Source organism: Alternaria atra (genome assembly GCF_907166805.1).
Source record: "Alternaria atra isolate CS162 genome assembly, contig: 22, whole genome shotgun sequence".
NCBI lineage: Eukaryota > Fungi > Ascomycota > Dothideomycetes > Pleosporales > Pleosporaceae > Alternaria > Alternaria atra.
The window spans coordinates 735,344-759,072 of NW_025091320.1; the positions used below are offsets into that span (position 1 = coordinate 735,344).

General features: G+C 51.1%; 10 protein-coding genes across 10 annotated transcripts; 2 read left to right on the forward strand and 8 right to left on the reverse strand.

Moving 5' to 3' along the window:
* Positions 1–477: 477 nt before the first annotated feature.
* ALTATR162_LOCUS2995 (uncharacterized protein) lies at positions 478–2,273 on the forward strand (the record flags this gene model as incomplete). Its single annotated transcript, XM_043310601.1, has 3 exons — positions 478–1,377; positions 1,439–1,716; positions 1,805–2,273. The coding sequence occupies 3 exons, from the start codon at positions 478–480 to the stop codon at positions 2,271–2,273; spliced, it is 1,647 nt and encodes a 548-aa protein (XP_043166536.1).
* A 2,549-nt stretch (positions 2,274–4,822) lies between these two features.
* On the reverse strand, positions 4,823–5,647 carry ALTATR162_LOCUS2996 (uncharacterized protein; the record flags this gene model as incomplete). The annotated part of the gene is made up of 1 exon (XM_043310602.1): positions 4,823–5,647. One exon carries the CDS (start codon positions 5,645–5,647, stop codon positions 4,823–4,825), a length of 825 nt encoding a protein of 274 aa, XP_043166537.1.
* A 183-nt stretch (positions 5,648–5,830) lies between these two features.
* ALTATR162_LOCUS2997 (uncharacterized protein) lies at positions 5,831–7,627 on the reverse strand (the record flags this gene model as incomplete). The annotated part of the gene is made up of 1 exon (XM_043310603.1): positions 5,831–7,627. The coding sequence occupies one exon, from the start codon at positions 7,625–7,627 to the stop codon at positions 5,831–5,833; it is 1,797 nt and encodes a 598-aa protein (XP_043166538.1).
* Positions 7,628–9,639: 2,012 nt separating this feature from the next.
* On the reverse strand, positions 9,640–10,563 carry ALTATR162_LOCUS2998 (uncharacterized protein; the record flags this gene model as incomplete). The annotated part of the gene is made up of 1 exon (XM_043310604.1): positions 9,640–10,563. One exon carries the CDS (start codon positions 10,561–10,563, stop codon positions 9,640–9,642), a length of 924 nt encoding a protein of 307 aa, XP_043166539.1.
* A 1,433-nt stretch (positions 10,564–11,996) lies between these two features.
* ALTATR162_LOCUS2999 (uncharacterized protein) lies at positions 11,997–13,016 on the reverse strand (the record flags this gene model as incomplete). The annotated part of the gene is made up of 1 exon (XM_043310605.1): positions 11,997–13,016. One exon carries the CDS (start codon positions 13,014–13,016, stop codon positions 11,997–11,999), a length of 1,020 nt encoding a protein of 339 aa, XP_043166540.1.
* Positions 13,017–13,178: 162 nt separating this feature from the next.
* Positions 13,179–13,835, reverse strand: ALTATR162_LOCUS3000 (uncharacterized protein; the record flags this gene model as incomplete). The annotated part of the gene is made up of 1 exon (XM_043310606.1): positions 13,179–13,835. The coding sequence occupies one exon, from the start codon at positions 13,833–13,835 to the stop codon at positions 13,179–13,181; it is 657 nt and encodes a 218-aa protein (XP_043166541.1).
* A 109-nt stretch (positions 13,836–13,944) lies between these two features.
* On the reverse strand, positions 13,945–14,523 carry ALTATR162_LOCUS3001 (uncharacterized protein; the record flags this gene model as incomplete). Its single annotated transcript, XM_043310607.1, has 1 exon — positions 13,945–14,523. One exon carries the CDS (start codon positions 14,521–14,523, stop codon positions 13,945–13,947), a length of 579 nt encoding a protein of 192 aa, XP_043166542.1.
* Positions 14,524–16,448: 1,925 nt separating this feature from the next.
* Positions 16,449–18,642, forward strand: ALTATR162_LOCUS3002 (uncharacterized protein; the record flags this gene model as incomplete). Its single annotated transcript, XM_043310608.1, has 4 exons — positions 16,449–16,653; positions 17,130–17,297; positions 17,355–17,788; positions 17,842–18,642. 4 exons carry the CDS (start codon positions 16,449–16,451, stop codon positions 18,640–18,642), a joined length of 1,608 nt encoding a protein of 535 aa, XP_043166543.1.
* A 471-nt stretch (positions 18,643–19,113) lies between these two features.
* Positions 19,114–20,249, reverse strand: ALTATR162_LOCUS3003 (uncharacterized protein; the record flags this gene model as incomplete). The annotated part of the gene is made up of 4 exons (XM_043310609.1): positions 19,114–19,397; positions 19,465–20,004; positions 20,068–20,119; positions 20,205–20,249. The coding sequence occupies 4 exons, from the start codon at positions 20,247–20,249 to the stop codon at positions 19,114–19,116; spliced, it is 921 nt and encodes a 306-aa protein (XP_043166544.1).
* Positions 20,250–20,558: 309 nt separating this feature from the next.
* Positions 20,559–23,471, reverse strand: ALTATR162_LOCUS3004 (uncharacterized protein; the record flags this gene model as incomplete). The annotated part of the gene is made up of 6 exons (XM_043310610.1): positions 20,559–20,978; positions 21,031–22,424; positions 22,472–22,843; positions 22,894–22,971; positions 23,022–23,223; positions 23,280–23,471. 6 exons carry the CDS (start codon positions 23,469–23,471, stop codon positions 20,559–20,561), a joined length of 2,658 nt encoding a protein of 885 aa, XP_043166545.1.
* Positions 23,472–23,729: the final 258 nt, after the last annotated feature.

Genomic DNA, 23,729 nt, shown 5'->3' on the forward strand with positions numbered 1-23,729 from the left:
AACGGCGGAGGATCCATGATCATGAACACATCGACGGCGCATTCGTAAGGACTGGTCCTCGTGGTTATGGTGATGGGAATGTACACGTGGTAGCTGGAGCGTACCTCGTACTTCTGTTATGGTCGTCACAGCATCAACAAAACGGCCACTCCGCCCGGTCCGAGCGTCCTTTGGAGCAACTTTCGCTCAACTCGGCTGCACCCCGCTTCTCTGGATTACCGACTTTTGGGCATCTTATAACAGTATTTGACGATTCTGAGTTCCCAGCTCTTGAGCCCATCCCAGGTGGACAGCCAGAGGAACAGCGACGATCAGTCTGCATTTTGACTTTTGGCTGACACTACCACGCGTCCACTTTTGAGTAAAGCATCCTTCACACTTCCAACCACCCCCCACAGCTCCTGTTCACCCAAGGTATGTCGCACCGTCTTCTAAACACGATCAGCGAATCTCATAGTGACTATCAAAGCAGCCGACATGGCCTCCATTGCCAAAAACAATGCCTTCGGCATGAACAGCCCAAGCTGGAACGTCCCCTTTCCCAACGGCAACCTGACCGCAGCTGAGGTTTTGGCCTACCTTCCGCATTGGCTGAAGTCCATCGATGTTGTCGACCGCTTTGTTTCACACGGCGCGAAGGCTGGCCACCTCGCCGCTATGATCAACGAGTTTAGAGATCAGCCATTAGGTCAAGAATTCAAGCCGAACTCCGCTATGGTCATGATCCAGTACGCCATGCGACGCGCGGGCTATAAAAACTGGACTTTTGGTGCGCACTTGGGGTACGAGCGCGAGATCCCGAGACCTGAAGACGACCTTAGCGTAACGGGGTTCCGTACACCGAACCGTACCCACCCTAAAGTTGTCATGACTGCTACACCTGAGAAAACCAAGGTCAACCAGGATTGTGCGCCGCTGGACTTCAAGGCTCTTGCGTTACACGTGAAGGAACATCCATCTGGTGATGACGCACTTGACCTTACCCGCTGTATACGATACGCCATCGAGCACGAAGAAGAAGCGTGGCTCTTCCCCACTGACTTTCAGCGTCTCATCATTCACCTCGGCGGTCCGCTCACCGTCACTCACGCTCACCACGATAGACAAGTGTTCGCTCGTCACAACAACTACGTTTTTTCACCCGCCAAGTCCATACCTGGTAAGGGTCAGGCTCACAACAGTAAGGTTAGAACTCCGCGCAACAGTAAGAGAAGCTTCGTTCCCGGCATCGATTCGGTTGCTATGTCAAGGTCAGCGACACCACTGAAGCGTACTGCAGAGGGTCTGGGGAAGGTGCTGGATGGCAATAAGAGGAGGAGCGGCAGGCTTGTCGGCAAGCAGATCAACTTCACTGAAGAGCCTGAAGTAGATATCGCGGTATGCTTATGACTCCCCCAATGACAGTGGTGTCTGAAGATGTTGTTGACACAGGTTCTAGGACATTGACTACTCCAACTCGCCCTATAGCACTCCCGCCAAGAAGCGGAAGCTGTCCTGTCTACCGCCCACTCCCAAATCATCCGCCGAAGATGACGATTTCGTAGAAGATGAGTCAGAGCCTGATGACGAAGTTCCCGGGGATGATGCGAGTGACGTTGAAGAGGCTGTTTCACCCGTCCGTACAGCGCGCAGTCGCCTTGCAGCGCGTAAGGCTAGATTCAACATCAAAGCTGCTTTCGTACCTGAGCGACGCCCCTTGAAGCTCAAAGTTCCTAGGTGAGTCCCTTACTTGGACCCTTCTGCCGACTTCCATGACATATCCCGCCGTCTGCAGCTGTAAGACATTGCGCTGACACTAAGTCAGTATCGGACCGTCACCTCAGAAAGCCAAGCCAGAGCGAGAGGTGCCCTCATACATGACCACCGATGTCGCTCCGGACGTCATGGATGCCGCCCGAGAGTATCTCAACCGTGAACCCATCCATCTCATTCCTCATATCCTCTCCGATGATCGCCTCAGAATCGATGACTACAGTATCTATCTCTACTCCTCTCCCCCACACACTTCGATGGCAGCAATGTACGCATCTGCTTACGACTACGCCCGCTTTGACGGTCCCCGCCGCCATGCCCCGTTCCGCGAGCTCCACCTGCTAAGTCAGCCTCACCCAAAGGACACAAGTGACTGGGCGGAGAACATCCGCTGGGCCAAGCAGCAATTTGCTATGTTTGGCAGCCTCTGGACGGAATATGACTACTTCCTTGAGTGCATTACTGCGCATAGGCATGAGATTGGATGGGTCAGCGAGGAGGTGATTACGGAGGGTATGTGAAATGACTAGCGGCTGGTCATGTTGAGGGAAAGCCTGCATTCTGCACTTTGGTCGTCAGGAGCATGGATCTTCCTATGAATGGTTTAAGTATCCTTGCAATTTTGCGCAATGAATCGGCGAGTAGGCATATACTTGGAATAATAAAAATGAGAATGATGTTCTCGCCTTCTACTTCTGTTGTGAGTGTCAGAGTACCTTGATCAGTGCATATCCAGATACACGCAGCGGCCGTGGTCTCACTAGCAAGCACGAAGAAGGCAAAGCTTAGCAACTGTGGCGGTGGGTACCTAACATCGTATCGCCAATGCTCAGGTGAAGATGCTAGTCATCCAGGATGAAGGCGAATCAGGAGGGACATGTGGGCGGTAGTGAGCGTACATTCGCGTGTCCACAGATAGCTGTGGCGAATTTTGCTACTCGCCTTCCTAGGTTCGTTTGAGTTGTCTAACGTTTTAAATTGACACGACAGATCAAGTCTAGTCTATACTCCCTAGAGTTCGTCTATATTCGCTTCTCAACGCAACGCTTTGTCGAGGACGGCTATCTCTTATAGCTGTTGCAACTACCCTTGCGATTTCGACGCGTCGCGCGGAACTACGTAGTGTCCGTGGTCGCCCTATGCGTCGAAATCAGACTTGCGCCTCGCATCACATGCGTCACATCGAAAATCGACTTCGGCATTAAAACAGATATTACCTTAATCCTGCTTATACGGTTGCACAATGGAACCCGTCTGCTGTGAACGTTTGAACTCTTGATCATTTTGTTCCTCTAGCTACACATGCGATTGATTTGTAGACCTTTGATTTGGACAACCCTTTAGGCTCCCTTGAGTACTGAAGCTAAGCCATAGAACTAGATAAAAGCCTCCCGCAACCACCTATCCGCCAGAAAACTGTGTCTAGTCTCTCCCATTTTCTTCGATGATACCAGACAATAGTGACTCAAATTGGCTCTCAAAGCTCAGTCCTGTTTCCCTTACATACGCGGATCGCTTTACGCCTTCCGCTGTTGTCGAACCTTCCACTGGTGCCGCCGCCTCCTCCTCCACAGGTTCGTTCAGCTGACTTGTACGTTCGTCAAGACCTTGAAGGAAATACTCCACGTTACCTCTTCTCACATGATCGATTCGGCAACCCTGGTCGTAACAGCCATTAGCCTTGCACACTCTCTTCTGGCGTTGGCGTGATGCCTCTCGTCTTTCCTCTTCCGAGTGTGCTGTTTCTTCTTCCTCCAATAGTAGATCATCTTCGCCTTCCAACCCCGGAAACATTCCACAATCCCAATCTCCTCGAATTTTCGTGCGTTCACGGTCGGACGCCCACATCCCTGAGTACTTTGCGACAAATCTTTTCCTCTGACAGTCCAGTCTAAACCTCCTTAGTACTCTTTCAGGACCTCCAAGTCTAGTCTCATCCACATCCAGATCATCAGCTTCTGTATTTCCTTCGTCTGTGTCATCATCAAACAGAGTCTCCGAGTTCGAAGAAGAAACGAGAATACGTTTATTGTAAAGACCTTCGATCGCAGGATGGATGAAAAGCCCTACTTTGGGTCTGTGGCTTGGATCGACACCCAATAGAGAAGGAGTATGGCGTGATGGCGATGACAATGGTGATGATAATGGAGATGATAATGGCGACGACTCAGGTGTTGGACCGGTTGCTACTGGCGCTGATGCCGACGCCGACGCCTCGCAAACCCGCTTAGAGCCCGGCATGGTACCGTCCTTGCGCGGGCGACCGCGAGGTCGTTTCTGAACCTGTACGGCATCCCCCAACACGGCTAATTCGAGTGCTACCCCGTACGCTTTGACGACCTTGGGCTTTTTGGGTACTGAGCCTGGCGGCCTACCGTCTTTGCGTGGACGACCAACTGGATTCTTCTTTGAGGTACTTTCTTCCTTCCGCTTCATTCCTGATCTACTGTAGTAGAGGCGTGGTGAATCCTCCTCAAAGGTGTACTCGGAGGAAAAGCAAGTGGAAAGCAGAGTCGGACGAGATATATCTGATAATGTGATATCAGAACTTTACTCAGCCCTTCCTAGAACCGACAGTTTTCTTTCCCGCAGATGCTGGTTCGTTTCCCTCCTATGACTCTGCAAGACTGCTGCAGCCGACGAAGTCCACCCATGGTCGGCGTGTCATGGTCCCGAATTCTGATACTACAACACATAAGAATGACCGTTGGTAGCCATCTGAAATCGAGGATTTGATAACCGTAGTCTGTGGATATTTCGCCGTAATTTCCATTTGTGTATATGCAGTTGCTGCACATGTTTGTGTTGCTTCTGTTGTGGCATTCCCATTCAGCTGTCTTCTACGCTAGCGAATACGAGCCACTCACAACTTCTGCAATGCAAACGCCACACACGCGAACCGATACTCCGAAATGGAAGCTATCACCACCAATAGTTGTATAGGGGTCAAAGTTTGATGGTGCGTGTTTAGACTCTTCGTTGGAGAGTCCCGAATAGCGTACGTTCATAGCTACTCGTCTGTCTCAGCGTCGCTGCCAACCGGATTTCCAGTGTTTTGACCGAAATATTGCTATACAGCGGGAACCTTTGATGCAATGACGTCAAATTCTAGCATGCTTTCGTCTTGCTCAAAATCCCATGGTGCAGATACATCCTGATTAATCCAAAACTCATCCCACGAGTAAAGGTCAGCGATCGTTTCAAGGGATCCTTCACACGCACCATGGTTAACGGGATCGGGAAACCTTTCAGCAACCTTCTCATTATCACATTGGAAAGCCAGACTTGCGCTGATATCCTCCCAAGCTCGGATGCAGTCTCCGTTTAGAGAATCGACGTTGAACTGGCCGATGTTCCAGCCAAAACCACCGTCAAGGTTGCCATCATTCAGATTATGGATTAGATGAGGACATGGATGGTAGCTTGTAGGATCCTCGTTTCTCAGATCAGCATTCCCATGGCGTAGCCCATTCTCCAAAGGCTGTGCTCGCCTTCCATCGCCCGGGACCTTGGTGGCTTGTTCTCTAATGGAATCGATAATATGTTGTAGGCTTTGTGCCTTGAGTGAGAGTTGTCCTCGCTCACCGTCCAACAGTAATTGCCATGTCGGTAAGCCTATGACACTCAACGGTGGGTATTTCTCGGCAAGCTCCATACGATAAAACTGGGTGAAATCGCTGAAGTGGTCTTTGTCTCTGTTCGAGACAAGGCACTTTACTGATGGAGGATTTTCGACCAAATAATCCGACAGGGCTGGTACATCGGCCGCGATATAAGTGACGGGATCTTTGCCAAAAGACGCATGCGCAAGTCGAGTTGCCATAGCCAGCTCGAACTCATCTTTCGTTGGAGGAGACGATATGCGCATATATGCCCGGCTAATCAACAACTCCATCCCGTAGAAGTTTGTACGTTGTATAATCTCAGCAACATGGCTGGGGTGAGCTCGCCAATCAACACGCTTTTGCGAGTCTGACTGGGCGAAACGAACACAACGTGTCAATTCTGAGTCAATATGGGGTGGTGGTACCGGCAGTTCCCTGAACAGACGAGGAGCTTCTCCAACCTCTGGAACCACTCAGTTCAGCCGCTGGTTTAGTATCTCGACATCCAACATATCTGGCATTGGGCGATACTCATACTCTTTTGGTCGAGAAGCTGCAGGCCGAGCGGTAAATTGGGCAATGTAGCCCTCGTAGTGCTGCGGGTATTCGGGATTGTAACCTTCGCTGTAGGCTGTGTTCATTGCGATGTCGTATCGTGAACTCTCGGCGATCCAGGATGGAACTGTAGGTACGACTATCGATACAACTTCAGGTTTGGTGACAGCTTCAACAGCTGGCGATGGCGTTCTGTGAGTAGTGAACTCCCAAACTGCTGTTCCATTGCGTGCAGAAGATTCCTGGTCTTGCGATAGCTCATTGAATATAGCATTCGGCTCTGGAGACGCCAGCCTCGCACAACTGGATACCATCTTATCGTGTTCCGGTTCCGGGGATGGTTTGGGCCGGATTTCCTCGTTCACAATGGGAGAAGACTTATCGTTGAATGTAGGTTCTAATACAGCCAGTGGTACCTGCTGCGCTTCGATCAGATTAGATACACCTTCGCAGACCGCTGGGTCTTTTTGATCCGGCGTTGCTTCATGGATAATATGCTTCAAAGTTTTCGAAAGTAACGGATTTGCGTACTTGGCGAAACGGTCAGAAGTGAAGTCCTGAACTGGAGCAGTTTGGCTCTCGCCATTACGTACGAAATACAAAGGCTGATCTCCTGGCGTCTTTAGCTTCTTCGAAACACACTCTCGAAGATCATGATTAGCTTTTCGCTTCGGTGGCCTAGCTAACTCAGGTAATGGCTCTTCGACGTGTTGAGACTGTTGGGGTGCTTCAGCGGCAGATGCCTTCTCCCCACTTTCCGCCACTTTTTTGATCATTTGCTCACCGGACGCAGCGCCCTGCGGAAATTTGAATGCTTTGAGGTTGGGATGGTGGTGTTCGCCCGCTTCCATGCGCATCCTCCTCCGTGGTCTTCTCGATGCAACAACTGGCTCCTGACCGGTCTCCGATGGTATTTGTCTCGACGCCACCTCGCGTTCCTGCATGTTGGTTACGTCACGTAGCGGATCGAGCGCTGCGAACTTGCAGTCCTTTGGCTTCAACGACTGTTGTACGTCTTTCCATACCTCAAAAGCTTTCTTGCGGCGTGGACCTTGCGCTATAGGAGCTTGCTTTGTGGTTCCTACAGTAGACACCCCGAAAAGTGCCTCTTTAGTGTCTACGAATTTCTGTCGGAAACTCTCGTTGCCGGCGGATAGGCTATCGAAGCCGCCCACCAAGGATTTGTATGAAGCAAAGGGCGGAGGTGACTGGACTATAGCATCCTGAGACACGAGAGGGTTTTGCGCTGGTGCCAGATGTACACCGAGCTTCAACAACCGGAAGGCCGCTAGTCGAAGTGATGCAACACCAAAGATCACTAGTGGTAAGGTAACAATGCCTGCATTTAGTCGACGTTCTTCGGATAAGACAGGGTCTATTCTGAGAGGCTCCGCGGTTTGCGCCGGTTGCTGTCGCGCTTCTTGCTGGTCGGACGAGCGATGTATTTCGTTGCCGTGAATAGGATTGAATACACCAGAAACGCGCTGGCGCTTATCTCCACGCGCTCTTCTTTCTTGATAGTTTTCGGTGGTGTCGCTCGAGCGTCGCTTTTCGTCTCGCTTCGATACTAGGGAGCCTTGTCCATTCGATTGATCGGCGCCATGGCGAGAAACAGATCGCTCAGACTGCGGTAGCTCTTTCGAACGGCGTCTCTTAAGAGGGCCGCTTAGTTTGACTGCGCTTGCTGGCACTGATTGGCTGGTATAGTTGGACATTGCGCCTGTCTTCGAAGTGTTGTTGGTGAGCACGATGGCGGCGAAAGTCCGATATTATTTCGAGGAATCTCAGTCGAAGGAAAGCGCACAGTATGTGTGGTACGCTAATATGCTACTAGCTGTATTAGTCACTTCTTTATTTGCCGTGAGTGAATATTTCAAACAAGTGATTGCCTTGTCTGGAGTCGACACGCTGAACTAGTAATATGAAAAGGAGGGCGAACTAGACAGACCCTGTGATCTAATCGAAACCAAATTGCCCCAATCGGTTTCCCTATATACTCAAGCTACAACTCGGATATCGAGAATCAGCCGAAATTAGAGAACGACAAGGAGAGTGCCAGAGCAGTAATCTTGGAGGCCCTTCATCATGATTCAGTTCACTGGAAAGTCAAGGTACCCAACCGTTTTCAGTGAGTTTACTTTCACACGCCTAGGTTAGCACTGCCTTCGCAGCACGGTCTTGAGGGTCTTACGGGTGGGTTCATGGCGTAGCATTTTCCATTGGTAGAATGTTCCTATTTGAACATATACCTTACGACTCTTACCACATAGAAAATGTTCGCTTTGGCCCCGGCCTTCAACCTCGGCTGATTGTATGAACCAAACGTGGAACTGGATCTCTGCCAAATCATAAAGACGAGCGTAGATCCACGACCTGAGAGAAATGAAGCGTCCTCAACCATCAGGTAGTGACTGTACACAGGATCCGTTGACTCGCGAGCTTCGATGTGTGCTAAGTCTCCCTTCACTTCCGCCTTCCAGAATCAACATTATTCCTCCATGTACCGGGAACGACTAACCTTGCCTTGACCTTAACAAGCTGTGCGCTCCTGAACATGGGGATATGAGCGAACTTGCCATGGCTACAGAGCTATTGCATGGTAGGTTGATCCCTGACGCGCCGCATGGGATGACTGACCACTACACTTTGAGGCAGTGGCTCATCAAGATTCTCAGAGCACGGCTGAGTTGGCTCGTTGACCTGGACTCTTAGCGACTAATAAGAATGTCAAACGCTTAGTTACGAGATGTACTTGGCACCATCATCCCGAAAGGCGTGCCTATACATCTAAGAGACTTGGTTCGGTGGTCTAAACGACAGGGTGTAAAGGCTATAAACTTTCGAAACATCGCCGAATATACGAACCGACATCGACATTTCGACATGCAGAAATCTTGAAGCATCAATGGACTGATAGGTCTGATGGTAGAAGTAGAGAAGCCTCTGGAGGGATTACCTTTGGCTAATGTTGACCAGTGGAACAGCCCGCCAGCGGTAGCAAGCATGAAAGAAGCCCAAGATGCACCACCAAAGAAGTCGAAGAACCCACACCAGAAGGGAAAAGAGCGAGATCCACTGCGTCAGCTCGCTAGTCCGCAGTTACTAACATCGCAAGAATGGACGATGACAGCGTCGAGATACACTTCACAGCCCGATATACCGGAACAGCCTTGTCGAGCAGAGAAGATGCAAGATCACCGCGACTCATCAGCAATACAATAGTCCCAATCATCAGCCCCACTAGAGCTGGTGGCAGCGGTATATCGAGCTATATTCATCCCTTCAGTAATGGGAAGAATTTACACACGTAATGTTGGACAAATACTTCTAAGTGAACATACTTGTCTTAATGTAATCTAAAGATGTACAATGCCTGCTGCAACCCTGCCTTGCAAACGATGAACACGACGAATATGTGTAGGGTACAATGTAGCCAAACCAAAGCCGTGCATGGTGATACCTGCGTCTGCCTGTCTTCTCAACCGAGTCCACATCCAATACGTTACTTAGCTCTAACAAAACGGATATCCGATGATGTTCTACTTGGACCGTTGAACAGTGTTATGAAACCCGCATGTAGCATTGCCCGGAGCAACTCTAGCTCAATATCCTGTAGCGGAATATCGCCTGGGTTGATGCCAGTGGGTGTTGCCTCTTGATATCCTTGAACTTCTTGGTCAGCTGTGCGCGCTGGAAAGTCGACATGATGCCATCTTTGGGCGGTCTTCTAAGCCTGCTCTTTAGCCTTAGCCCTCCTCTCCCGCTCATAGCCTACGAACCGCGTTATATCTTTGGGCCACTGTCCGTAGTGTTCCCAATGATCTTTTGCAAATGTAATGGCGAGCGCAAGGTCGCAATCAAGATCCATCGGCATCTGTCGATTCGCGATCAACCCAGTCAGGTATCTGTTGGGTAATTCGCCCTTCTTGAGCGGCATCAGCTTGTAGACCTCAAGGATGTGGCGAAAGTTTGCGCTAGGATCCTTGCAGAGCTCCTCCCTTCGCTTATCGTCCTTCTCACGCTGGAGGGCGGCGGCATGGGCGATTCGATACTGCTCCGCGATGCGAGCTTCTTCAGCTGCTCTAGCTTGGTGCTCCCGCAAGCGGTGCTCTGCCTCAAGCTTAGCCTGCTGTTCGTGACGCTCCCGATTAGCATCCTTCGTGGTCGACGCGACAACATTCGATGCGCCATTACGCATGCCATTTACTCGATGGTATGTGCCGGCCTGGTGAGATGGAGAGGCGTTTTGATGTATGGGGGTGGCATGGGCGGCACTAGGATGTGGCGTCATATTTTGCCTCTTGTCTGCAGGCCTGGTACCTTCAGTCGCATCTGTTGCCTGGCGCTTCCGACCTGCGATTTGAGGACAGCTCTGCTTTATTGGTGAAGATTGCCGCTTCGTTTGTGCATGCGGATGGCCTTGTTTGGTAGGTGACTGTTGATAGCGAGCGGCATTCGGAGGCGGCATGCGCGACTGTTGAGAATGTGTAGAGCCATTGGAAGCGTTGATCTGTTGACGCTCCTGACCTAGACTGGCGCTCTGCGTTTGCGTAGTCGACAGCGGTAGAGTAGGCATGTGCGAGTTGGCGCTAAGAGTTGGTGACATACCGTATTGAGCAGGCGGCGAGGTATTCGCTAGTGTTCGCGACATTGCTCTATTCTGAAATGAAGCGGTCATCGTCAAAGTGGGAATCATAGAGGGTGCTGATAGATCGCTTGGTGCATATGGCCTAGATGTGCTGGCTCTGTTGATCGAAGAGCTCCGAGCCGTATTCTGACTCTGCTCTTGGCCGTTGCCGGTCATTAATATATTTGCATCCGATAAACTATTTGCGGAAGATACTGTCGACGCAGGTGAGGAGTAAGGTGAGGCCTGAGGCTGCAAGGAACTTCCGCTATGGTTTGGACCCGAGGGAGCCGCCATGCAGTCGGAGCCTGGAAGCTGCGTGTTATTGAACGACTGCACGGGGAACTGCATAGAACTCGGTCGCTGCTGGCCACTCTGCTGTTGACGCAACTGCGTTTGTCGTCGCAGATGCTGCTGCTGCTCGGGAGATAGTCTGCTGAACTGTAGTTGTCGCAGATAATGCTGCTGCTGCTGCTGCTGCTGTGAAGGGGAGTGCAGTCCTTGCGGCTGTCCACTCTGCTGTTGTGAAGCACGCTGAGCTTGACGAATCCGGTATTCCTGTTGCTGCTCCGGACTCATCTGACTGAAGATCCACTGCTGCTCCAACTGCTGTTCCGTGAACCTGGTCATATTGTCTGTATTAGTGATTGTTGTCGTGATAGTTGTTGTGCTGCTGTACTCGATGAAGTAGAAAAGATAAAGGTCGAGGACTGAAAGCAGGCTGTACGACCCTTCAACTACTGGAGAAAGTATACAGCTAGGGCGGAGTGAGAATCAGACTATATTAGCTATTGTCTTCTATTGGGGACAATAGGCGTGGTGAGAGGCGCCTTCACCTGTGGTTTGGTCAGCTATTGTGAGAACCACGGTTCTACGGTCCTTGATAGCGTCGCAATGTTGAATCGCTCCTTGTTGTTTATACCAATGACAGCAATGCCCAATATTCGAATGCGCTCCACGCTAAGCGATAATGAAGGTAGGTCAAAAGGAAAAGATTCAAGTTTTGTCTTCGTGATCGAGTTCGTAGATGGCGAAGACTCCAAGTTCACCCACACTTCAGTTCCAGCCCCCTCTTATGACAGCATACTATACTTGAAGAGATCTGCCGCGATCGCAATAATCGATGGTTGCTATGTCAACGTACTTGTGAGTGTTTCTGGTGATCCCGCATACCACAAGGTTACTATTTGGCAAAGTAGTAGCGGAGTCATGAATAGGCTTCAGAGCTCCTTCGCATGTATATATTCTTCCCGGATATCAATATAGATCATTGTGAGACAGATTTCTTCAGAACGATGCAACAAGACAGAATGGGCGGCTGAAGAGTGGCTCTTCGTTGGCGGCACAATCCCTGTCGACTTGAGGTTTGCGGTTTGTGACGAAGCTCGCTTCAACAAGACGGGGTAAGTGACAATGGAAGCAATTGGAGAGACAATTAATGGGAGCAATCTGCTGCATCATAGCTTGACACCTTTCTTCTGATCTCTGGCCTCTTGCGCCATCCTGACCATCGCATACAAACTCTGCAAGCGCGGCATCTCGTATCCCCTGTCCCTGGCGATCCTCAATGGATTGCCCAGTATGACCTCAATCTCCATTTTCTTGCCCGCTTCCCAGTCAATCGCCATACTCGGCTTGCTACCACTAGTGTTCTTCTGTGTTGACCGAATAATCTGATCTGGGGTAGCAAACTCCTTGGGCATGGGTTCGCCGAGGATCTTGGGAGCGGTCTCAAGGATCTCTACCATGACGCCTTTGAGATGACGCTGCAGTTCCGGGTCAAGAGACATGACGTTGTTGGGCAGGCATTGGGTGAGGACGGAAGTTGGGTTCATTGAGGCATTGATGGCGATCTTGTGCCATCGGACTAGTTGCAGTTTGGCATGAGAATAAGCTTCTGCATCCTTGATACCGCCCTCCTTCAGTAGAGCGATGAACGCGTCGTTCTGTTCCGTGACGCGTGCGTCGGTATCTTTCTTGTTCCCAGTATCTAGATGGGGTAGGTATGGTCCGCTGTTTATCCGCGTCCATCTGTTGTGCTTGATGTGGCCATGCTCGGGCTGTGCGCACGTCGCTATCGTAACGGCTGAACATATCGCTGCTTGTGGAAATCGCTTCGCATATGGCTCCTCTACACCCAGACCGTTTTGTATCAGCACAATGGCCGTCTCATCGCTAACCAATCCTTCAAGTATCGTCGAGTCATCGCTGACGTCCGGCAGCGCCTTGGTGCTGACGACTATGTAGTCCCATCTTATATCGCTCTTTCGCGCTTCGTCTGGGTTCGCGAACGTGTTTGCCGGTACGAAGGTGTAGTCGCCGTATTGCGGTGAGGTGACTTGGAAGCCATCCGCCTTCACAGCTTTGTAGTTTGAGCGGCAGATGACAGAGACGGAGACGCCAGAAACAACGGCAAGACGAGAGGCATAAAACGCTCCAATGGCGCCGGCGCCAACGATGAGGATGTTTGCAGACATTGTTAGGTTTGGAAGCTGAAAGAGAGATGATGGCGGCGCTGGAGCTTTAGGACTGGCCTTATCGATAGCTATTCCGCTTTTGGTTTCATACCGAGGTTACAATCAACCCTGAAGCGTCCTTTGCCATTGCTAACACCGTTCACTGATATCCCCTGCAATCGTCTAGAGTTTTACCCACACAATATGCTGCCTCACAAGGTTCTTACCACCATTGTCTCGCTTCACGAACATCGCCTTAGCATCGCTTCCAGTATCGGCCCTCAAACCCCCCACCTTATCTTCGATCGTGAACAAGAGACAGATGGCCAGAGCGACATTGGTATCCGCCTTGAAGACATTGATCTTCGAAAGACACTTGCTGCCTAGCTGTCTTTTGTGTTGCGCCAGGAAATACCCAATAGCAGGTCCACTTGGTGATCCTATGGGAACAGTAGAAGTCAGTGCTCCCATCATCGTCATGACATAGCAGCATATACACAAGAAGAAAAAGAACCTGAGACTGAAGTACAACTTCCTGAGCAAATTGTGGTATTCTGGCTCATCTGCTGCAAATTCACGCCTAGTCCACTCCATTAGTTCATCCAACTGGAGACAGTTGTCTTGTAAAACTTCCTTGATGATAACAACCGTCTCGTCGTTTGTGATAGGTGTGCTGAAGACGTACTTGATCGCACGTAAGTTGTTTGGACTCGCTAAGCTCCAGAGTCCCCAAATGATATCGGAGCTTGACTTGAGTGCCGGAAGATGATCGCTGGGCGGAAGGTTGGGGAAACCCCAGAGAGCTTTGGCGCTGGTGCCAGAGCTCCGAAGATTGGTCATCACGATAAGACCAGTTGCAGCATTCACACCGATTATGAATTCAGCGTTGATGATTTAATCAGAAACGGAATCGTTAGTTGGACGTGGATAAACTGTTGCTTTCTTTTACCTAGACGGTATTGCTTTCCGTTGACGTTACGCCATTGCTGGTTGACAGGCGGTAGGTTCCCGTTTTGAGTGCGCTGCACTGCTGGACCGTCCTTATGACTGACGAAGTAGCACCGGTTCGGCCAGTTTGCCACGTACTCAGCGTATCAATTCCGAGTTCATCGAACATGTTCTTGAACTTGTGATTGTGGGCGAACTCACACTCGTCGTAATGGTGTGTGCGCCACAGAGTGGTGCCATAGTCCGTGTCGATCTTGTAGTCCCAAATGGCAAGACCCTGTTGAATGACGTTGGTCCAAGGGCTATCAATCGGTGCGATATATGCGGCAGCTGAGCCGTGTGGAGACGTTATTGCTGCCAGTAACTTCTCGCCTTTGCATGTTGCTTTGTGGTATACGGTGGCAATGTCGACATCGGCACAAGTGACAAGGCCTCGAAAGGAGACGTGATCCACACCAATCCCATTGACTCCACATGATCGGGGAGAGGTGGTAAGCTCTCGAAAAGCCGGTTCCACCGTAATCAAGCTTGTCGCGGGAGCCACACTCGCAATGAAGCAAGCAACTATCAGGACCTGCATTCTGGCTGCCAAATTCGCGGTCTGGGTGTGAGAATGAGTTTATATGGGTTAGGGGGAAGAGCTTCAGACTTATTTCTCGCGAGATAGCGGTATTAGTTGTTGCAAAACTTTAGGGTTCCCATTTGCTCACCATTCACGTAAAAGGTACCTCTCCATTCTTCTTCACCAAGGCTTTGGAAGACACGCTTTTGCAAAAGGCGTAACACAGTCTAAATGCCTGCAAGGTGCGAATATAGTATTTTCGTGGGTATCAATCCAAAGATACTGAAGATATGTATGCCAGTCTCGTAGTTGATAGTAGTGCAACTTCAAGCCAGAAAGGAGAGGAGGTGAAGAAGCAGCTTTGAAGAATAGTATGTGGGATAGAAAGAATCATTATTATATACTTCCGAGCATGGTAGATATCATGATGACAGTTCACTGTGGAATCCCGTAGTGGAGGTGCACTACACTCTGATTTTAGAGCGCACATCGAGCGATCGGGTAGATATGAGGTACACCAAACAGCTGGAAAATCATGAGGACAAGCATTTAGCAACCACGGAGTTTCCGAACTACAGGAGTTTCAAGGGCTCTTTGACGGGTTGCGCATAAGAGAGACGTCCAATATTTGGAAGTTGTGGAGAGGGAGGGAAGCCAGATCCGGACTAGTGCGCCAACATAGCGATGCGAACTTTGAACGTCCGACTTCCTCGCATCATCACTCTCATCCGACAACAGCCACTACCATTACTTTGCGCGCGTCCACGACCACCTCGCACTCGTCTCCTGCTTGCTTTGAAACCGCAGCACTTCTGTTTAGTATATCGTTCCGCAAGACAGCCTAATGTGGCGAATTTGACGCGCCATCTCTCAAGCGAAAGCTTCGCTGTAGTAAGTGCTGGAAACTTATCATTGTATACGCGTTTTGACTAATCAATAGCAGAATGTTTGCGCAACAATTTCCCCTAATTCGTTGCTAGTTCTTGTGTGCTCAGTGCGAACGCGACACGGGTCTTGTGTTCAGCGGCCATTTAGCGTGTTCTAGCCCAATGTCTCCGCGAGAGCTTGACAACTGACCTAGTGTGTGACTACGTGCTGTTGAATATGTCGTTTTTTTAGGAGGCGGGATGCTACTCAGCCGCTCGTTTGCTCGGGCCCGGTATGGATCTTCCACCCTTGGAGTTGTCAAGAGTGGTAAGACCTTCTACCATGAGTGAAGAGGTCGATACTTGCAGCTAGCAAGAGAGAAAGACACCCAGCAATTACATGGCAATGTAGTCTATAGTGGGCGATTTACACCACCCTGACAGGTCTTTCCTTCACGTAGGTAATTTTGTCTATATTCTCACGTTACCTTTCGAATCGTCTTTCAGTCCCAGTCAGATTTCTCGTTTCGTTTCACCTCTCAATGTATCGATTGCGGCCGTCATGAGGCGTTTGGGTACTGACCGCTGCTTCCCCTCAGCTGGAGCCTTACCGGGGCCCAATATATAAACACCTATATTAGGCCTCGTTTTTCCATCTCTCTATATTTTAGCTTTTGCAAGTCAATCTCCTCTATCCCTTGATCATGTTATCTCTCGTCGCTCGGCATGCACTTTTCTGTTTCGAGACTACCATCTTCTTCACTGGCACCATGCATGGACGATCCGCATCCGTCGATACAATGAGCACAAGCTACTATAATGCCTTCAGTGGTGGGTGCATGCTGCCTGCGTTACCTGGAGTCTCATGGTGAGTTTGCTGTCTTCACAATGAGGTGAGGAAGCTGTGTAGGTGAACTGGCCGATTAGAGGTACATCAAGTTTCACGTTCACCAGATCACCGTCTTCTGTGCCGCATCGTCATGGCACATGGTGGGTGTCCGAGCGTTTGTCCACCACGGGTCTTATCCACAACCAACATCCGTCCGAACACCTTTACAAACCATACTACCTAACATCATGGCTTCAATGGTCAAAAGAGAAGAGAGCCCAGAGACCTTCCTCCGGACCTTCCTGCGGACATCTACCCTGCCCCCAGCGAACTTCCCGGATGATGTTTCTGTATCATCTGCCGCGTCGACATACAAAGAGGAGGACGTCGAGCCGCCTGTGTGGTTGCCCAACACCATGTTTGCGCAGCAGCACATCGTCAGCAGAGCCAGCAGTATAAACAGTAGCGGTGCGTATCAAGGCAGTTCACCGCGCAAGTACAGAATGGATGGCAGTTTCTCGAGGTACGTTTTCACCATCACTTCGGTGTTTTCATACCTTTCGTCTTGTTTGGAGTTCCTCCCTGGCAACCGCACGTGGCGCAAAATTTGATGTCGCTACGGACTATCACAACATTGCTCGCACACACACTCACGCTTCACCAACCTCAAAATACTCAACCCGCCGAAACCTCTTTGTCATGGAAGATCACGGTTTTAACGGTTTGAATGCTAATCCGCATCATTATAGGGATATGTTTTTTCCTGTCTATGCTGCTATGCACGAAGCACGTCAAGGTGAGTCCTCCCAGCCCACCCAGTCTTCAATTGCGGGAGCAAAGTTAGCGGGTGGCACAGCAGTCCATTGGCGCTTACATGCATACAATCGCTATCAATTGCTCCAAAAGTTCGATAACTGACGCATACACAGAGCAGAATCTGGATCAGATGGTGTCCCAGGACGCCTCCTGTGTCCAGCAGGATTTGCAACTGCAGTTTCCGCCGTTCATGCAAGAGCATGTGCAGCAGGCACAGCAGGTTCCCGAACAGCCGCCAAAGCTGCAATTGCAGCTGGATGGCTCTTGGAGGCAGCGTTCGAGTGAGTCTCACACTGTCATATTTCCGCGACAACCTCCCCGATGACTGATTATTCTAGAATCCGAGGAGATCCACGACCTGGTCGTCTTCAGCCGCAACCATGCCCAAGCCCTCGAAAACCTGACCGCCCGCTTCAACAGGGTCGGAATGGACAACATGGCTCTCCGCGATTCCATTGTCAAGCTCGTCGATGAAGCCACTGCTGGGTCTCAGTCCGCTCCCGGACCTACAACTCGCTACCGTGACGCAACCGCCTCTCTCTTCTCTGCTCCGAGCACTCCCACTAAGGAGCGCTATGAGCCATTCCAGACGTTCCGGCTCTCAAGCCCCAGTCCGCAAGATGATGAGCCTTTCGGGACCAAGCTATCCGTCGGCAAGAACAGCAAGAAGGGCGAGAAGACCAGGGCCCGGAGGGCTCTCAAGGTCAAGATCCCTGACAGCAAGAAGACCACGGTTCCTCTCGGCATGGCTACTCCCTCGAAAAAGATTGATGTAAGCTCTACATATCCAGACCTTCACTGTTGGGTGCTAACAACAAACAATAGTCTGGCTACCTTACCGGCAACATGGCCTCCGGCTTCCCAACCCTCATGACGCCCACATCAGGTCAACAAACCGGTGCCATGAGTACAAACTTCCTCTTCGCCCCCACATCAGGTTATCAGAGCTCTCCTGTCACTCCTGGTCGCATCGGACCCCCTAGCACACAAAGGCGCGGTGTCACCTCCGTCAACAAGCGGAAGAACCATGCGCTCAAGGAGATGATGCCACCTGTACGCGCGATGGTACCCAAGGTCCCTCTCACAGACACCGAAGTCATCGTCTACTTCTTCCAGTCCATTGCCCGTCCTCCAGTCGCGCTCCGCCTGTACTCTCGCCACTGGGGCCCTGCCGGCATCGTCGAGGTACTCAACGCACACCGAGACATTGAGGGCGGCTACCTCCGTAACACGTGCTCCGTCAAGTGCATCACGGCCATCAACCGTGGTAAAGACAAGTACGGTGACGAGTGGGAGGAGCAGTTTCGCAGCCAGATCGAGGAGGCCGATGACGTTACGGCTACCGACATGATGCAGTACCGTGACGACGAGATGGAGGGTGTTGTTGACTACGAGGTCTGCGCTCTGAATAAGGGCCTCCTCAAGCATCCTGAGCAAGGCGAGGACGGTGGTATCTTCACGCGTTGTGTCAAGTACTGCATTGAGCATGATGCGCCATATACCTTGGCTAACGTTCATGAGCTTGCTTTGGCACTACAGAGTGGTGTCGACCCTAGGAAGCTGGTTCTTGATGGTGGCGAGGAGGTCGTTAGTGAGGCCGATGAAGGTGTTGAGGAGGATGTTTGAGCTGGTTGAAGCATACAGACGTTGTTCAAGTTGCATGTTTGTAGTTGTGTAGGATGGCTCTGGCGGATACCAAGGTGGACAATGGCTGAGTGAACATGGCTTACGATGAGTAGTTGTATACTCCGGTAAGATTCGGGAGGTAATACTAGGACTTGAAAAATAATTAAAATGGATACATATCCTCATACACGTGCTTATTTTCATGCTCGTTGTGACTAACCCAGAATATCTTCATTGCACTTTTAATGAGAGGAGAAAAACAACAGGGTATTGTATATCTTCATGCCTCGTCTTACACATATTGCTCGCTCATGGGGCAAAACATTGAGGACCTCCAGGCCATATTTTCAGAAAATGTCAGTTCATCGATCATGCGCTGTAGGCCTTCAGGCCGCACCGTAATTCCGCTAACAAACCCTATCGCCCCAAGTCCAATTCCTACCCATCATCTTATCTACCATCCATCCCATCTCAACCCATGAGCATCCTCAGCATATCCCCTTTACCCTCTGAACCCCCATCAGCCACACCCTTTCCAGCATCCTTATCCGCACCCTTATTCGGGCCCACCGGACTCGTCGCAGCGAAGAACAAGACCTTGATCGCGATAGCGAAACCAGCATGTAGTAGGAAAACCACGACAAGCAGAATCTTACTGGTCTTGGTTTCAGTGGTGCTGAGCACAGGGTAAAGGTTTCGTAGGAGGAAGAAAGCGGATGCAGCGAAGCCGAGGGCTACGACTGTAAAGTTGACGACTATTCGCATTCTCGTTAGTATGTCATGTTCCAGGGAAGGATTAAAAAGGGAAAAGGAAGAACTTACTGCCCCAAGGACTCCACGCCACAAGACTAACCGCAATCCAAACCAAATTCGAATACCCATACAAACAACAGCACTCGAGCAGATTCGCACTCTCACTCCCATACCACTTCAACACGCCCCAAAGACCCACAGGCACAAAGGCTGTATATCCATACACCAGTCCTGCGGCCCCACTCAGAAGCTTAAAATCATACGCAAAGTGCTCCTCGCCCTTCATCGCCTGATACTGACTAATCGTTCCCGTTAAGAACAAGATGACAATGACTGTTGTAGCAATCCATACTGGGCCGTAGAGGTCTGGGTTTCCTTCTAGTACGTCGAGGAAGTTGGCGCGTGGGTAGATGGTTGAGACGCAGCGGCGGAGGACCTCGGCTGTGTCGACGTCGAAGGCTTGGGCGTAGAAGTTTAGGGACCAGAGATAGTGTTTTCGCGATGTAGGATTGTTGGAGGAGGAGCCGCCTGGGCCGGGGAGGAACGAGGCCGATGAGGAGTCGGGTTGGATTTTGGGGGCGCCGCGGCCGGAGGGCTGGGTCTCGAAGTCTATGGGTGATACTCGTCAGTTACTGGATTAGGGTAGTGTCCAAGGATACATGGAAGGCTTACTGGAGCTGTGGAATTCGAGGTCTTCTTGGAGATCGGTGTGGCCCAAGTCGCCCTGTAGTTTGGTGAGCTTGCCATCTTGAGTTGATAGCGATTGCGGCACGTGGGCTTCTGTTTCGCCCTCCCAGGGAGTTACATACCTCTTGATCGACATCTACGACGACATCATAGCCTCTGTTCGCCATGATTGCTAGTGAGGTGAGGGCTGTCGATATGTCGCGAGCTTACGTCGAGGTTGCCAGATTGCGGTTGACGTACGTCGCGCGACGCGACCGTGCGCTAAGTTGATTCGGAGCGGGCGTCTCAGGGTCCAGTGTCGCTCAAGACACCACAGCCTTGTACTTTAACGAGCACATGCATATTCCAAGTTGTTTTGTCGCAGTTGAGTTCTCATTATCATTGTAAATATGAGACATCAGGGCTACGGATCTAGGCTCGCGACCCTCTAAGATCTACCATCAAACCAACACATCCACCATCTCTCCACTTTCCATCTACGGTGCGGGGTCGCTCTTGACCTGTAGCGGCTCGACGTTCCAGATAGCCTCAGCATACTCGTCAATGCATCTGTCACTTGAGAAGAAGCCCATGCGCGCGACTGTGGTGATGGTCTTGGTTGTCCACTCCTCGGTGTTCTTGTAGCTCTCATCGATGAGCTCCTGTGTCTTGATGTATGACGCGAAATCGTCGGAAACGAGGTAGTAATCGCCGTGTTCCACGATACCGTTGATTAGAGCAGAGAACTGTTCCGCATCACCGAAGGTGCCGTTGTGGATTGCGTCGAAGACATTCGCAAGCTGTGGGTCCAACTGGTAGTGCGAGTACATGTGTGCGTGGCGAAGGTCCTCGACGTCTTCGGCAAGGTTACCGAAGAGGAAGATGTTCTGCTCACCGATCTCGCGGGTGATCTCAATCTATATGGAAGTCAGTATCCGCTTTCAAAGTACGTGGAGTTAGACTACTTACGTTGGCACCATCGCAGGTTCCGATGATAAGACCACCGTTCAGGCAGAACTTCATGTTACTGGTACCAGACGCCTCAGTACCAGCGGTGGAGATGTGCTCGCTGATATCGCTGGCAGGGCAGATGATCTCTGCTTTGCTGACGTTGTAGTCTGCCAAGTAGATGACCTTGAGGGCATCGCCGACGTCCTTGTCATTGTTGACAACATCACCCACCTTGTTGATGAGATGAATTACTGTCTTGGCCATCCAGTAACCTGGTGCGGCCTTACCACCGAAAATGGACACGCGAGGAGCTAGCTTCTTGCGGTCCTCTGGGGACATGGCCTTGATCTGGAGGTAACGGTGGATGACACCGAAGATGTTCAGCTGCTGACGCTTGTACTCGTGAATACGCTTAACTTGAACATCAAAGAGCGCTGCTGGGTTGACCTTGACGCCGTTGTGCTCCATGATGTGTTGCGCGAGTCGCACCTTGTTGGCGTACTTGATGTCGCAGAACTCTTTGCGGAACTCTTTGTCGTCAACAAACGCCTCGAGCTTGTGCAGCAAAGTGAGGTCCTTCAGGAACTCGTGGCCGCCCAACTTGGATGCGATAAGAGCCGAGAGTTTGGGGTTAGCTTGGTGAAGCCATCTCCTTGGGGTGATACCGTTGGTGACGTTGGTGAACTTGTCCGGTCCGTAGATCTTGACGAAGTCCTTGAAGATGGTAGTCTTGATCAAGTCAGAATGTAGCTCAGCTACACCGTTGACCTTGTGTGAGCCAATCAAAGCGAGGTATGCCATGCGAACCATCTTCGGCTGCGATTCCTCGATGATTGAGACGCGACCGAGCATCTCGCGATCCTTGGGGAAGTTGCGCTCAACGAACTGGAGGAAATGTAGGTTGATCTCGTAGATGATCTGGAGGTGACGTGGGAGGAGATGCTGCATAAGCGGGACGGACCACTTCTCGAGGGCTTCAGGAAGTACAGTATGGTTGGTGTATCCGAAGGTCTTCTGAACAATGTTCCATGCCTCGTCCCACTCCAAGCCCTCGATATCCACCAGGATTCTCTGAAGCTCAGGAATGGCGAGCGTTGGGTGGGTGTCGTTGAGCTGAATGGCGACTTGGTTGGGGAATTCCTTCCAGGCGCGCTGGCTCTTCTTGAAACGTCGCACGATATCGTAGAGCGAAGCGGCGCACCAGAAGTACTGTTGCTTCAGGCGAAGCTCTTTACCACGGTCAAGGTTGTCGTTGGGGTAGAGGACAGCAGAAATAGTCTCAGCACGCTGCTGATCAGCTACGGAGCTCTCGTACTCGCCAGAGTTGAACTTCTGGAAGTCGAATTCGCCGCTAGCAGCCTTGCTTCCCCAGAGACGTAGGTTGTTGCAAGTGCCGGTCTTGTAGCCAGGAACTGCACTGGTCAGTAAGAAGAAGGTGATTGATAAGGGAACTGCTTACCCGGAACGTCAAAAGCAACAGCCTTGACAATCTCGCCGCCTTCCCATGAGGACTGCTGCTTGCCCTCATCGTCTTGCCAGCGGTTGACGTTGCCATAGAACTGCACATCAATCTCAATATCGTGGCGCTGGAACTCCCATGGGTTGAAGTCGAGCCAGTAGTCTGGAACCTCGACTTGGTATCCGTCGACAATCTCCTGCTTGAAGATACCATATCGGTAGCGTAGGCCGTAGCCCCAGGCTGGGTAGTTGAGAGACGCCATCGAGTCGAGGAAACAGGCAGCAAGACGTCCGAGACCACCGTTTCCTAGGGCTGCATCGTGCTCTTGGGAGACGACGTCCTCCATACGGAAGCCAAGATCACTGAGACCCTCTAGATATATGTTAGAGGAGTCAATGGCTGATTTCAGAAGGAGAACCTACTAGTAGCGAGATCCTTTTGCTCAACATTGAGCATAGCATTGTCCAGGGCGCGGCCCATCAAGAACTCGAGGGAGAGATCTAGCCTTGTTAGATGACACGTCTTCACCATGCGCTTTGCTCTTGCTCACAGTATACGCGCTTCTGGTCAGCAAAGGTCTGACTCTGCTGCGTCTTGTTCCAGTCCAGGACCAAGCGATCCCTAAAGGCAAGGGCGGTTCCAGCATAAGCGGCGGCCTCATCACAGTTGAAGAGGGATCGCGCAAGGGTCGTTTCGATATGTCGAACGGCGTCTCTGGTAAAGTCGTCGGGCGTAGAGAAGGGCTTGGGCATCTATTGTTGCATTAGTATCTTGATGTAGTAAAACCCGGAGAAACCAATTCACGCACAAACTTCTTCCATGCCTCGCGCTGAGGTTCTGGAATACTCGCTTCCACGTTCTTGATCTCGCTGGGACCAAAGCCCGTTACGGTCCTCTTGTGCTTGGGACGGGTGAAAGAGGGGCCAACGGGACCCTTGAGGTCGGCAAGTGGAGCGCTCGTCGAGGGCCTGCGCTCACGAGGAGAAGGGTTCGCAGCCATCTTGATAATGTCAATTGCAGAGAAACGCGAATTGCTTAGAGAGAGTCGGTGGGAGAGAGGTGATGGCGGGGTAGAGGGGCGTATGGCTGGCACTCCGAGAGTGAGAGGCGCAATCGCACAGGGTCAAGAAGATATGATAGGATGACTGAGGGATGCAGGCTTATAAAGACGCCGCAGAAGCACCTCAGACGTGGTGTTTGCGAAGCACCAGATGGGAAAGATGAGCGGCAGCAACGGCAACGGCGTGTTTACACGACA